Source organism: Haliotis rufescens, unplaced genomic scaffold (assembly GCF_023055435.1).
Source record: "Haliotis rufescens isolate VD_foot unplaced genomic scaffold, xgHalRufe1.0.p SCAF_182, whole genome shotgun sequence".
NCBI lineage: Eukaryota > Metazoa > Mollusca > Gastropoda > Lepetellida > Haliotidae > Haliotis > Haliotis rufescens.
The window spans coordinates 31,953-47,277 of NW_025963871.1; the positions used below are offsets into that span (position 1 = coordinate 31,953).

The following is a 15,325-nucleotide window of genomic DNA, read 5'->3' on the forward strand; positions in this document are numbered from 1 at the left end:
CCGAGGAAGAACAATGGTTTTATGTGAGGATAGTGCAGATTGAGCATTTCCAAAGGCACAGATAAGTACCTCTGACCAAACTATTCTCTCTGCTGAAGGACGTCCAGCTTGAAGAGTGTCCAATGGACCCAATAGTCCAGCACAACCTGGTATTACCCGGGCTAACACTTTGTAGGCTCCAATAAACGACCTCAAACCCTTGACTGTAGATGGACGGGTGCAACTAGAGAGGGTGGAAATTCTGTGAGGACTTGCTTGAATTGAGCCATTTTTCCAAATCCATCCTAAGATGGTCACACTAGAAGGGCCGACAGTTGTCTTGGCAGCTGAAAGCTTTAATCCATTGAATTGCAAGGCCTGTAGAACACGTCGCCAGTTGTTCAGAAGCTCGTCTACGGTATTACCTCCACAATACAAGTCATCTGCCAACTTGGCCACTGATCCTTCCTTGAGCAAGTGCCCAAGCACACGACACATCAATTCTTCTAACGCAGTTTCAGAGCCCGGCATGCCCATGGCTGATCGGGCATAAACACGGACTCCACGGAAGGGAGTGGCCACACCACAATATTTCATTGATCCACGTGACAGGGGTATTTGGTAAAAAGCATTTGTCAAATCTGTGGTTATGATGTACTTCCATGCAGCTATCTGGCGTAATGTAGAATCAACATCAGGCATGAGTGATGGTTGTGGTTTACTATACCGCCCCACATCTGTGAATGCTGTAACCAGACGAAATCCACCATTTGACTTCTTGACAAGGAAGGATGGATTTAAATATTCCACTGATATCCCCACATCTTCAGGCTTGACGAAGACACCAATGTCCTCAAGCTCATCGAATTTGTCTTGCAACTCTACAAGTTTGTCACGTGAGTATTGTGGGACTCGTCCCTTGCGTTGAGGGGGTTGGACAGGACCCATGTTGACAACTGCCTTGAACGGGCCAGATTTTCCATTATATCCATGGACATGTGGATTAAACACATCATCGTACTCCTTTATGAGGGCGTGGAAACTGTTGCGAGTGTCTGGTGTGAACTGGTTATCTGGGTCAATGCGTACCTGTTCTGAACAATTGACCTTGCATGTAGTAGTGGACTGTCTGAGAGGAATGCTTTCTGATTGACTATCGACCATCTCGGTCCCAGAGTTTGGGATGGTGAATACTTGTTGAACCTGGCAAAAGTGCTCATGCTTCTTGAGGACAAGAGGCTCTTTGGTGTCATTAGGAATTCTAATCTTCCCTGAAACGCTGGACACTATATCTGGTGTTGGCCATTCTTTGTGGTCTTTGAATAAATCACCTGTTAGACGTGGTTCCACTGCGAATGTGTCATCTGAGTGGATCAGGTCATCCGGGAGTGATAACTCTATGAAATCGCCAGGCCAGATTGTTGTAGGGGACTTAGGCGCTCGTAAGACATGTGCACGTCTTACTGTATGGTGTGACGAGTGGGTTTCTTGGTTGCCGTACTGGAAGGTGGTTCCATCTCCAAGTGTAATTTGGCGCTTAGCTGGGCGAACGGCAACATCATTTATTTCCATGAACGGTGTTCCTGCAAGCAACTCGACATCAAGGTTCTCCACAACAAGGCCCTCGAAAATAAAATCCTTATTGTCACGGCTGAGAGTTACTCGTGTTTCACCAACAATATGGAGTGGGGATGAACCATCAGCCTGATGGGCAGATTGTGAACTTTTGGTAACTTCAATGCCGAGTCTCCTGGCAGTAGTCTGACTGATCATATTACCTGTAGCTCCACTGTCGAGGGTAAGACATATGACATTATGACCATAAAATGCGTTCATATATGGAGACTGACGTACACTGACTCTATTGACTGAAGCATTGTTTACACTTGAGGCAGTAACGGGAGGTGTAGATACTGTGTCTGTATGAGGGGACTGTCCATCTTCATCCTCTGACTCATCCAGGATGCTAGCTATTTGACGTGCCTTAGCCATGTATTTTCTGTCTTGATCAGGTAAGTATGAACATTCACTGAGAAAGTGATTGTCATTAGGACGACCAGCTGTGTGACAGAGGGGACACATTTTTGAGGTTGACTGGTAACGACGTTTATTGGATGTCTGCTGTATGCGAGGTCTAAAATTAGATCTTTGACTGAAGTTGTTTGCTCTAGTGGTAGCAGTCCTCATGACCTTGGCATCCTCAGATGAATGTATTTCATCTAACAGGGAATTGAGTGCCTGTGATATCTCAGGTTTAATTGACGCTAGAGTACGGGATCTCAGTTCCGTTCCATATCGTTGCTTCACCAGCTTGGGCAAATCAGGATGGATAAGGCGCAACCAAGTCAGGATAATAATGTTCTCTAACGTAGGTGTTAATTCCTCATCCTCGCCAATCGCCTCTCCATGATGAGTGATTCCGCCATTTTATCTGAGCAGATTATCTTCCATAAATGCAGACAGGCGCTGGTAAAGATCCTCTGGTCGCTCCTCAGGTTGGAGATGTATGTCACACAAATCAAGAAAATGTGCACCAGATGACTGGAAGCCGTAGTGTAGTCTGATAGTCTGCCAGATACTTGAAATCGATACTGAACTTTTCACAATGGTGTTCCTGGCAATTACAGGACAATAATTGGCGATTTGGCCCAACATTAACTCGAGTGATGTTACCTTTTGCGCTGCAGTCTTGCGTTGAGCTCCAGCAACGTCTTCCCCATCATTTTCAAATCCTCGTAACGGGGTTGCACGTGTACGTTTTCCCCACGTGGCGCCGTCAGCAAGAAATGTTGCAAAATTCGTGTCCAGTGATAACGTATATAGTAGGTTTTGTTTCCAATTCTCAAACGAATTAACAGTTTCATGTTTCGTGAATGACCACTGTTTCGGTGCTCTGTGAGTGTTTGCCATGATGTTATGCTAGTAGGCCTACTTGAAATACCCGCGCTATCGTGGCGATGTCGACCAGGTAGATTGCACACTTATTCGTGTAGTAACTGCGAAAGTCAGGTTAAGTGCCGTGTTCAGAGATGCGGATGATCGTCTCCGCTGCCACCACGCCAGCTTGGACCCTCGCAATTCACAACCCAACACAGGTATTCCAATATACTTGTAGCTTTACTTCTCAGTAATGGCCAAACAACATGTGAGGAGAAGACGACACAAGCCAAGGGAGGTAACTCTCCCACTACCTAGGCAGTCTGCCGCTAAACATAAACAACGGTCGCCAACCACACTGGCGCAGGTCAGTACCTCCAGCACTGTCACACAGATATACATGACACGACCAGGTCAGTACCTCCAGCACTGCCACACAGATATACACGACATGCCCAGGTCAGTATAGCCAGCACTGTCACACAGATATACACGACATGCCCAGGTCAGTACCTCCAGCATTGTGTCACAGATATACATGATGCGCACAGGTTAGTACCTCCAGCACTGTCACACATACATACACGAAGTGCACAGGTTAGTACCTCCAGCACTGTCACACAGATATACACGACATGCCCAGGTCAGTGCCTCCAGCACTGCCACACAGATATACACTACGTGCACAGGTCAGTACCTCCAGCACTGTCACACAGATATACACGACATGCCCAAGTCAGTATCACCAGTACAGGTATATCCTAAAGCTGTTATTGTTACAGGTATATCCTATATCTGTCATTGTTACAGGTATATCGTGCAGGTCGATCAACACGTACCTGATTGTTGGCGAAGTTATTCTGTGGATCTCAGGCCTCACGAACCTCATTGTGTTGTACCTCGGCTCTACAGGCGAGCGTGTCTGTAAGTACAAAGTGATGGCTCCATACTGTGTTGTACCTCGGCTCTACAGGCGAGCGTGTCTGTAAGTACAAAGTGATGGCTCCATACTGTGTTGTACCTCGGCTCTACAGGCGAGCGTGTCTGTAAGTACAATGTGATGGCTCCATACTGTGTTGTACCTCGGCTCTACAGGCGAGCGTGTCTGTAAGTACAATGTGATGGCTCCATACTGTGTTGTACCTCGGCTCTACAGGCGAGCGTGTCTGTAAGTACAATGTGATGGCTCCATGCTGTGTTGTACCTCGGCTCTACAGGCGAGCGTGTCTGTAAGTACAAAGTGATGGCTCCATACTGTGTTGTACCTCGGCTCTACAGGCGAGCGTGTCTGTAAGTACAAAGTGATGGCTCCATACTGTGTTGTACCTCGGCTCTACAGGCGAGCGTGTCTGTAAGTACTGTGTTGTACCTCGGCTCTACAGGCGAGCGTGTCTGTAAGTACAAAGTGATGGCTCCATACTGTTTTGTACCTCGGCTCTACAGGCGAGCGTGTCTGTAAGTACTGTGTTGTACCTCGGCTCTACAGGTGAGCGTGTCTGTAAGTACAATGTGATGGCTCCATACTGTGTTGTACCTTAGCTCTACAGGCGAGCGTGTCTGTAAGTACAATGTGATGGCTCCATACTGTGTTGTACCTCGGCTCTACAGGCGAGCGTGTCTGTAAGTACTGTGTTGTACCTCGGCTCTACAGGCGAGCGTGTCTGTAAGTACAATGTGATGGCTCCATACTGTGTTGTACCTCGGCTCTACAGGCGAGCGTGTCTGTAAGTACAATGTGATGGCCTACACTGTCCCAAAGCGCACATGTGTAACCCAGAAAATAAAACAAATTGTAATTTGTATGTGGTACCTTCAAAATCATTGAGAATAGGGCACATTTCAGTTTAAATATTTATGTACTATAAAGAAAAAAAAAACATATGATGAAATCAAAACTAGTATTACGTTTTCACAACAATGGCTTCCTGAAAGATTTGTTATTGTTTTAAAGGAACAAGGGGTATCAAGCTGACACAATTGTTGATATAATACAGTGGTAAAATTATTTTTATATTTATATTTTTTATGATTAATCTTTTCAAGGTAATAGCGACATTGTAATATATAAAGAAGTAGGTCAGTGGATACATGCTGATATTCTTAACATTGAAACCCATGCGTGCGTGTCTTTGTTATTTTGAACCATGAACCATACTTCTCTATGAGAGAGCCTGTGAAGATCCGGGGTAGAATAGGTCTTCAGCAACCCATGCTTGCCGTGAAGATCCGGGGTAGAATAGGTCTTTAGCAACCCATGCTTGCCGTGAAGATCCGGGGTAGAATAGGTCTTTAGCAACCCATGCTTGCCGTGAAGATCCGGGGTAGAATAGGTCTTCAGCAACCCATGCTTGCTGTAAAAGGCAACTATGCTTGTTGGAAGAGGCGACTGACGGGATCGGGTGGTCAGGCTCCCTTACTTGGTTGATGCATGTCATCGTATCCCTATTGGGTGGATTGATGCTCATGTTGTCAATCACTGGATTGGCTGGTCCAGACTCAATAACTTACAGACCGCTGTCATATAGCTGGAATATTGCTGAGTGCAGTGTTAAACAACAAACAAGTGCAGCTGCAGTGCAGTGCTGTATGGGGAGGGGTCTGATAGAGACAGACTGGTGCCCTGCCCCCCCAGCAGTGCAGTGCTGTATGGGGAGGGGTCAGATAGAGACAGACTGGTGCCCTGCCCCCCCAGCAGTGCAGTGCTGTATGGGGAGGGGTCGGATAGAGACAGACTGGTGCCCTGTACCCCCAGCAGTGCAGTGCTGTATGGGGAGGGGTCTGATAGAGACAGACTGGTGCCCTGCCCCCCCAGCAGTGCAGTGCTGTATGGGGAGGGGTCAGATAGAGACAGACTGGTGCCCTGCCCCCCCAGCAGTGCAGTGCTGTATGGGGAGGGGTCGGATAGAGACAGACTGGTGCCCTGTACCCCAAGCAGTGCAGTGCTGTATGGGGAGGGGTCTGATAGAGACAGACTTGTGCCCTGCCCTCCCAGCAGTGCAGTGCTGTATGGGGAGGGGTCGGATAGAGACAGACTGGTGCCCTGTACCCCCAGCAGTGCAGTGCTGTATGGGGAGGGGTCGGATAGAGACAGACTGGTGCCCTGCCCTCCCCAACAGTGCAGTGCTGTATGCGGAGGGGTCTGATAGAGACGGACTGGTGCCCTGCCCCCCCAGCAGTGCAGTGCTGTATGGGGAGGGGTCGGATAGAGACAGACTGGTGCCCTGTACCCCCAGCAGTGCAGTGCTGTATGGGGAGGGGTCTGATAGAGACAGACTTGTGCCCTGCCCTCCCAGCAGTGCAGTGCTGTATGGGGAGGGGTCGGATAGAGACAGACTGGTGCCCTGTACTCCCAGCAGTGCAGTGCTGTATGGGGAGGGGTCGGATAGAGACAGACTGGTGCCCTGCCCTCCCCAACAGTGCAGTGCTGTATGCGGAGGGGTCTGATAGAGACGGACTGGTGCCCTGCCCCCCCAGCGGTGCAGTGCTGTATGCGGAGGGGTCTGATAGAGACGGACTGGTGCCCTGCCCTCCCCAACAGTGCAGTGCTGTATGCGGAGGGGTCTGATAGAGACGGACTGGTGCCCTGCCCCCCCAGCGGTGCAGTGCTGTATGGGGAGGGGTCTGATAGAGACAGACTGGTGCCCTGCCCTCCCAGCGGTGCAGTGCAGTGCTGTATGGGGAGGGGTCTGATAGAGACAGACTGGTGCCCTGCCCCCCCAGCGGTGCAGTGCTGTATGGGGAGGGGTCTGATAGAGACAGACTGGTGCCCTGCCCTCCCAGCGGTGCAGTGCAGTGCTGTATGGGGAGGGGTCTGATAGAGACAGACTGGTGCCCTGCCCCCCCAGCGGTGCAGTGCTGTATGGGGAGGGGTCGGATAGAGACAGACTGGTGCCCTGCCCCCCCAGCAGTGCAGTGCTGTATGGGGAGGGGTCGGATAGAGACAGACTGGTGCCCTGCCCTCCCAGCAGCTGCAGTAGGAACGTTTAAAGAAATATAAAGTTATTTAAGTATTTCATATATACGCATATCATTATCCATATTTGAGACAAAGATATAATTTCTTGTAAAAGTTTGGTTTCATCTTTCTAACCATTAATCATCCCCATGGAACTTTCACAAACCAGGAACAAATGAGTGCAATGATTTACAGTGTGGTATGGTGGCTGTGTTTGCAGACACTGGGCAGGAAGAGATGGTGGAGAAAGGAACGCTCTGGCTGTTGGGCATCGTCCTGGGGGTGCTCATGCTGCTGCTGGGAACCATCCACGCCATCCTGGTGTCTCAGTTCTGTTCAGGTGAGAGGCTCCATGCCATCCTTGTGTCTCAGTTCTGTTCAGATGAGAGGCTCCATGCCATCCTGGTGTCTCAGTTCTGTTCAGGTGAGAAGCTCCATGCCATCCTGGTGTCTCAGTTCTGTTCAGGTGAGAGGCTCCATGCCATCCTTGTGTCTCAGTTCTGTTCAGATGAGAGGCTCCATGCCATCCTGGTGTCTCAGTTCTGTTCAGGTGAGAAGCTCCATGCCATCCTGGTGTCTCAGTTCTGTTCAGGTGAGAAGCTCCATGCCATCCTTGTGTCTCAGTTCTGTTCAGGTGAGAAGCTCCATGCCATCCTGGTGTCTCAGTTCTGTTCAGGTGAGAAGCTCCATGCCATCCTGGTGTCTCAGTTCTGTTCAGGTGAGAAGCTCCATGCCATCCTGGTGTCTCAGTTCTGTTCAGGTGAGAAGCTCCACGCCATCCTCTGGTCTCAGTTCTGTTCAGGTGAGAGGCTCCATGCCATCCTGGTGTCTCAGTTCTGTTCAGGTGAGAGGCGCCATGCCATCCTGGTGTCTCAGTTCTGTTCAGATGAGAAGCTCCATGCCACCCTGGTGTCTCAGTTCTGTTCAGGTGAGAAGCTCCATGCCACCCTGGTGTCTCAGTTCTGTTCAGGTGAGAGGCGCCATGCCATCCTGGTGTCTCAGTTCTGTTCAGGTGAGAAGCTCCATGCCATCCTGGTTTCTCAGTTCTGTTCAGGTGAGAGGCTCCACGCCATCCTGGGCCCACTTGCACAAAGCGATCTTGGCTCTAAGATGATCGTAACTCCCATACCTTTAACATAGGCTGACAATAGTCTTAGCGCTATGATGGCTTTGTGCAAGTGGACCCTGGTGTCTCAGTTCTGTACTCAGTTCAGAAAGATGAGAAACTTCATACTGGTATCTTGACATTTCATGTCCTCAGACTTTTGGCAGAAAATAATGTATGGGATGTACATGTGTTTGTTATAATAGAAAATTATGATATTCCATTTTGATTTTGTCCTGCTTCTAACTTGAGCCCCAGAAATTTTGGCAGAGCAATTGTGAAGTTAAACAATTACCTGGACTTTCCGCTATTGCCGAACACTATTTCCACACTATTTTTTATTGCTGCTTAATTCCAAAATAACATCCATTTCAGTGTCGACAAGTGTGCCCATCGCTGGGGCGGCAATGTGTGGATTTACTCTCCTCATTGGTCTCAGTTTGCTGGTCATCTCTGTACTGAAGAAAGGTAGGCTACATACACTACGGATCAAAACAAACATCCCTTCTATCGTTGGTCTTGGTCTGCTGGTCATCTCAGTACTGTAGAAAGGTAGGCTACATACACTACGGATCAAAACAAACTTCCCTTCTATCATTGGTCTTGGTCTGCTGGTCATCTCAGTACTGAAGAAATGTGACTACATACACTACGGATCAAAACAAACTTCCCTTCTATCGTTGGTCTTGGTCTGCTGGTCATCTCAGTACTGAAGAAATGTGACTACATACACTACGGATCAATACAAACATCCCTTCAATCATTGGTCTTGGTTTGCTGGTCATCTCAGTACTGAAGAAATGTGACTACATACACTACGGATCAAAACAAACTTCCCTTCTATCATTGGTCTTGGTCTGCTGGTCATCTCAGTACTGAAGAAAGGTAGGCTACATACACTACGGATCAAAACAAACATCCCTTCAATCATTGGTCTTGGTCTGCTGGTCATCTCAGTACTGAAGAAATGTGACTACATACACTACGGATCAAAACAAACTTCCCTTCTATCATTGGTCTTGGTCTGCTGGTCATCTCAGTACTGAAGAAAGGTAGGCTACATACACTACGGATCAAAACAAACATCCCTTCAATCATTGGTCTTGGTCTGCTGGTCATCTCAGTACTGTAGAAAGGTAGGCTACATACACTATGGATCAAAACAAACTTCCCTTCTATCATTGGTCTTGGTCTGCTGGTCATCTCAGTACTGAAGAAAGGTAGGCTACATACACTACGGATCAAAACAAACAACCCTTCTATCATTGGTCTTGGTTTACTGGTCATCTCAGTACTGTAGAAAGGTAGGCTACATACACTACGGATCAAAACAAACTTCCCTTCTATCATTGGCCTGAAAAACCCAATCTTAGGTTTGTTTTGGCAATTAGTGTAGATCTGTTGGTTCTTGAATTGTCAGCTTAAGCTTTCAAGTGTTTGTTTTATGAAATGCTGTGAGATTCCTTTCCAGTTTCTGCATGTTATTGGTTCAACAGCAAGTTCTTCTGTTGACTTAATTATTATTATAAAACTTTGGGCTGTTTTCTGACACTTGATTGCTTCTGGTTCAGCATGGAATTTGAGAACATTTGTAAACTAATTATACTAAGTAACTTGTCATATTTATAGGGGATTGGAGAAGTGGTGGGGGGGGGGGGGGGGGCGGTGCATAAACAAATGTTACATAAACTGGGGAACTGGTGGATGATGCATGTTTAATTGGATGCAGTCCTGTGTGGCGTCCAGTATCCCCAGCCCCACCTCCCCCTCTCCATAATAAAAGACCTGGACCTAAGGCCATGTGTACCTTTATTTGAACCATGTTTTCAGTTCACCTGACTAAAAGTCAAGTGGACCCGTGAAGATCCGGGGTAGAATAGGTCCTCAGCAACCCATGCTTGCCGTAAAAGGCGACTATGCTTGTCATAAGGGGCGACTAAAGGCACTGGGTGGTCAAGCTCGCTGACTTCGTTGATGCATGTCCCAATTGCGTGGATCGATGCTCATGATGTCAATCAGTGGATTGTCTGGTTCAGACTCGATTATTTACAGACTGCCTTTTATATAGCTGGAATATTGCTGAGTGCGTCGTTAAACAACAAACAAAGTCAAGTGATCTCATCTATCAGGACACTTGTCCATTGTCAACTTTTATATCTTTGTTGCCTCCTATCAGGACACTTGTCCATTGTCAACTTTTATATCTTTGTTGCCTCCTATCAGGACACTTGTCAATTGTCAACTTTTATATCTTTGTCGCCTCCTATCAGGACACTTGTCCATTGTCAACTTTTATATCTTTGTTGCCTCCTATCAGGACACTTGTCCATTGTCAACTTTTATATCTTTGTCGCCTCCTATCAGTCCACTTGTCCATTGTCAACTTTTATATCTTTGTCGCCTCCTATCAGTCCACTTGTCCATTGTCAACTTTTATATCTTTGTCACCTCCGATCAGTCCACTTGTCCATTGTCAACTTTTATATCTTTGTCGCCTCCTATCAGTCCACTTGTCCATTGTCAACTTTTATATCTTTGTCGCCTCCTATCAGTCCACTTGTCCATTGTCAACTTTTATATCTTTGTCGCCTCCTATCAGTCCACTTGTCCATTGTCAACTTTTATATCTTTGTCACCTCCTATCAGGACACTTGTCCATTGTCAACTTTTATATCTTTGTCACCTCCGATCAGTCCACTTGTCCATTGTCAACTTTTATATCTTTGTCGCCTCCTATCAGGACACTTGTCCATTGTCAACTTTTATATCTTTGTCGCCTCCTATCAGTCCACTTGTCCATTGTCAACTTTTATATCTTTGTCGCCTCCTATCAGTCCACTTGTCCATTGTCAACTTTAATATCTTTGTCGCCTCCTATCAGGACACTGGAGTTGGAACTTGTGTATTGTGTCACTAAAACATGTTCACGGAATTCCAATCTGATTTGAGAAATGGCCACCGTGGCAGACATATTGTAATTGTCATTTTTGCCCATCAAAGAGCGCTTGCTGCATGTATCATGAAATTTGAGATGCAGCATGTATAACATATGCAGCATGAATAAGATATGCAGAAAAATAAATATTACATTAAATATTGCCTATTGGATTTTTTTATCAGCTACAACCTTGCTGTTTCTGTTAATGTATTTTTCTACTCTGGAACTACAAGATCTCTGCAGTGAAATGTTTGTATTAATCTCCCACCTATGGTGTCTCCCAATAGTCCTCACAGTGAGTGAGTGAGTGAGTTGGGTTTAACGTCAATTTTAACAGTATTCCAGTTACATCACAGCGTGTCAGCTTAATTTGGGAGGAAAGCCCGAAGTGATGCAGGTCTCAGATGTTTACCACTTCGGTGAAACCTACGAGCACGGGTATGGTGCTGACAAACCTAGAAACATAATCTGGGCGAACCGGGATTCGAACCCACAATCATAGGTTTCTGGCGTGTCCGAGGGACGCAACTCTGCACAGCGAATTGCAGCAGTCCTCACAGAAATCTGACAATTCCGATGACTGCCATGGCGGCCATATTGGAAATTTGATTCAAAACATCTTCTCAAGCACCGGACCTATGAGGCTGAAACGTCCCAGTTTGTTCAACAAGTTCAAATCTGATTTTCAATGTGGCTCCAATGCCAGCCACATACATGTAGAGAAAACGGTTTATTCCTTTATTGTGTCAGTTCATTGGATTTTAGTGTTAGTTATTATTAAATACTTTTTACTTTGCAAAACAGATCAATGTTAATAATAACTGTTTCTTTACCAGTGACTGTCTTTGCATTTTAAATGTTGACTACACATCAAAGGCCCATTCCACAAAGTGATCTTAGAACTACGATGATCGGATGTCAAGGTATGCGAGTTAAGATCACCATAAGATAACTTTGTGGAACCAGCCCCAGGTGAGCTACAGTGCCGTAGCACTATTTTTGTGTCAGTTTGAATGTAGTTGACTTTCTGATCAGTTTCTGTAGAGGGAATACAGGTTATCTTTCTGGGCTTCTTTGAGGGAGTCTGCCCGTTTTTCTGGTGCATGTCAGCCTTCTGCATGTTGCATGTGTGTTGCAGTGACCTCGCAGAACACGGAGTATCAACTGCCCGAAGACCTGAAGATCACGAGAGGTACTTGCTTGATTCTTGCATGAGTTTCTTGTCCATATTTCGGGACTGACAGTTTGATATTCTGGGGATGTGACTGTGATTTTATTTCAGACATTGTTGCAGGAAAATACTGGAAATAAAATTGGCCTCATCTTTTTGAAACAATATAATTAAGTGGTCGCTATACATTCTGACAAAAATGATTTATGAAAAGAAAATATATTGTTCTGCTCCTTTCTGAGAAAGAAAATGGGTGTCTAGGTCTTGAGGCAGCTACAGAAAAGTATATGAAAAATTGGTCCCTTAGTAAAATATTGTGAAATTTAATATTAATGTTGAATATGTTTTATATTGAAGGTAGGTGAAATATTTGTCATATGTTAGACATAAAAAATGTGACCAGTCAAAATGTTAGTTATTTAACTGAAAAAGAGAGTGAAATAAAATCCTGTTGGTATTCTGGGATTGAATTGTTCCAGACAGCATGTGCTTGTCAAAAGAGGGCACTAAATAGTTCGATATGTAATTGATATCAACCACTGATTTATCTTTTCCTGACCTGCAAAGCCAGGTTCTTAACTTAAGGTAAGAGTGAGTGAGTGAGTATGGTTTTACTCAGCTTTTAACAGTATTCCAGCAATATCACGGCAGGGGACACCAGAAATGGGCTTCACATATTGTACCCATGTCGGGATTCGAACCCGGGTCGTCGGCGTGACGAGCAACACTTAACCACTAGACTACCATACCACCCCCTTTAGATACGATTAGAGAAGGAAGGCCCATTGGTGTGGCAAGTAGACATGAATTACAACATGCAACTTAAGTCCTTCTTCTGTTTCAGGCGACACGTCAGCACTGGAGGAAGATACGGATGAGCTAGAAGAAGACAAGTGATACTTTTTATATTTTATCCTGCCCATTTGAGCTTGACACCACTATAACCATCTCCGTCCACATGATATTGTGTCAACCATCTTTAGATTTAGATATACACCAGCACAAGGAGAACAAATGATGTTGGGGTTCCACTGTAATCAGATACACCACATTGCAATCAAACTGAATGGTAAATGTACTACTGGAAAAAGAACTTATTCTCATCAACTTTAAATAACTGAATACAGATTATAATTTTGTGAATGAGGTTGAGTGGGGTTTTTTCAATATCTTTGTATGAGAAAAACATTTGTCAGGACATGCCCTGGTGTGTTTTCTTTTATACATATCTGGGTAATCAGGAAGATTTTGCTTCTAATTTCTTTCTTTCTAGATTTAATAGCAATGTAAGCGTTACATGTGCACATCATTGCTTGGCGGGGCAGTCGGGTAGCCTAGTGGTTAAAGCGTTCGCTCATCACGCCGAAGACCCGGGTTCGATTCCCGACATGGGTACAATGTGTGAAGCCCATTTCTGGTGTCCCCATTCAATGTGCTGAAATATTGCTAAAAGCGGCGAAAAACCATACTCACTCACTCACTCATTGCTTGGCAGTGTGTCAGGTGAAAATAGGTTTGTTCAAATTCAAATTCAAATTGTTTAGTCCAATTTATTTAAAAAGCTATGTTTGTGAAAATACATCAAGACCTGTGCACGGGTTCAGTCAGCTAGTAGACGTTCCTCCATTTAGGCTCAGGATAGTCTTAGTGCTAAGATGATTGTAACTCCCATACTTTAACAGAGGCTCAGGATAGTCTTAGTGCTAAGGTGATTGTAACTCCCACACTTTAACATAGGCCCAGGATAGCCTTAGCACTTAAGTGATTGTAACTCCCATACTTTAACATAGGCTTAGGATAGTCTTAGTGCTAAGGTGATTGTAACTCCCATACTTGAACATAGGCTCAGGATAGTCTTAGCACTTAAGTGATTGTAACTCCCATACTTTAACATAGGCTCAGGATAGTCTTAGTGCTAAGATGATTGTAACTCCCATACTTTAACATAGGCTCAGGATAGTCTTAGTGCTAAGGTGATTGTAACTCCCACACTTTAACATAGGCTCAGGATAGTCTTAGCACTTAAGTGATTGTAACTCCCATACTTTAACATAGGCTTAGGATAGTCTTAGTGCTAAGGTGATTGTAACTCCCACACTTTAACATAGGCTCAGGATAGTCTTAGCACTTAAGAGATTGTAACTCCCATACTTTAACATAGGCTTAGGATAGTCTTAGTGCTAAGGTGATTGTAACTCCCATACTTGAACATAGGCTCAGGATAGTCTTAGCACTTAAGTGATTGTAACTCCCATACCTTAACATAGGCTCAGGATAGTCTTAGTGCTGAGGTGATTGTAACTCCCATACTTTAACATAGGCTTAGGATAGTCTTAGTGCTAAGGTGGTTGTAACTCCCATTCTTTAACATAGGCTCAGGATAGTCTTAGTGCTAAGGTGATTGTAACTCCCATACTTTAACATAGGCTCAGGATAGTCTTAGTGCTAAGATGATTGTAACTCCCATACTTTAACAGAGGCTCAGGATAGTCTTAGTGCTAAGGTGATTGTAACTCCCATACTTTAACATAGGCTTAGGATAGTCTTAGTGCTAAGGTGATTGTAACTCCCATACTTTAACATAGGCTTAGGATAGTCTTAGTGCTAAGATGATTGTAACTCCCATACTTTAACAAAGGCTCAGGATAGTCTTAGTGCTGAGGTGATAGTAACTCCCATACTTTAACATAGGCTCAGGATAGTCTTAGTGCTAAGATGACATTGTGACATGGTGCCCTGTGTTAGCCAGCCAATGCTTTATGGGACAGAGTGAACACACTAGCCATGAAAATAAAAATGAATAGGAGTGTTAAGTATAATAGTACTAAGAGTGTGTGTGTGTGTACACTCATTATAATATACAAAATCCATGTATGTTTATCTATATTTATGTTTGTGTGAATGTATATCATCAATCAATTTAAATTTGATAATGCCTTTATATTATATGGAGTACTAACCCTAGAAACCTTATGACCAGACATGTGGTTCTTTATGACAAAATCAGTCAGCACGTTGTGTCCCTCTAACTGGTATCCAAACATTTCACTGGTTAAGCCCATTTCAGCTGCCCCTTCTGTGATATTGGAGGAGTATTGTGTGATAAAGGTGACATACAAAACTGCAAAAAGTGCAATCATGACCTATAGAGCACGGGTCAGTTTCTGGTGTAATCTGGGACGTCCACAGTAGCTTAAGCAGTTTAATACATGTACAACCAGTTTATATTGCAGTTCCCAGTACAATATCACTGTTATTAACTGATATGTTTTATGTGTGTTACACTGTGAATTCAGAGTG

The 15,325-nt window shown here is 44.9% G+C and overlaps 1 protein-coding gene across 3 annotated transcripts in view; it reads left to right on the plus strand.

Moving 5' to 3' along the window:
* LOC124128723 overlaps window positions 1-14,388 on the plus strand; it is a 40,964-nt gene extending 26,576 nt beyond the window's left edge. Inside the window, exons 6-10 of one of the 3 annotated variants that reach the window (XM_048398682.1) lie at window positions 3,667-3,780; window positions 7,032-7,151; window positions 8,292-8,384; window positions 11,993-12,046; window positions 12,870-14,388. In XM_048398682.1, the coding sequence (XP_048254639.1) occupies window positions 3,667-3,780; window positions 7,032-7,151; window positions 8,292-8,384; window positions 11,993-12,046; window positions 12,870-12,922 (434 nt within the window). In that variant the 3' untranslated portion in view covers window positions 12,923-14,388. The remainder of the gene's footprint in view (window positions 1-3,666; window positions 3,781-7,031; window positions 7,152-8,291; window positions 8,385-11,992; window positions 12,047-12,869) is intronic. The other 2 variants (XM_048398683.1, XM_048398684.1) reach the window with 2 other exon arrangements.
* Window positions 14,389-15,325: the final 937 nt, after the last annotated feature.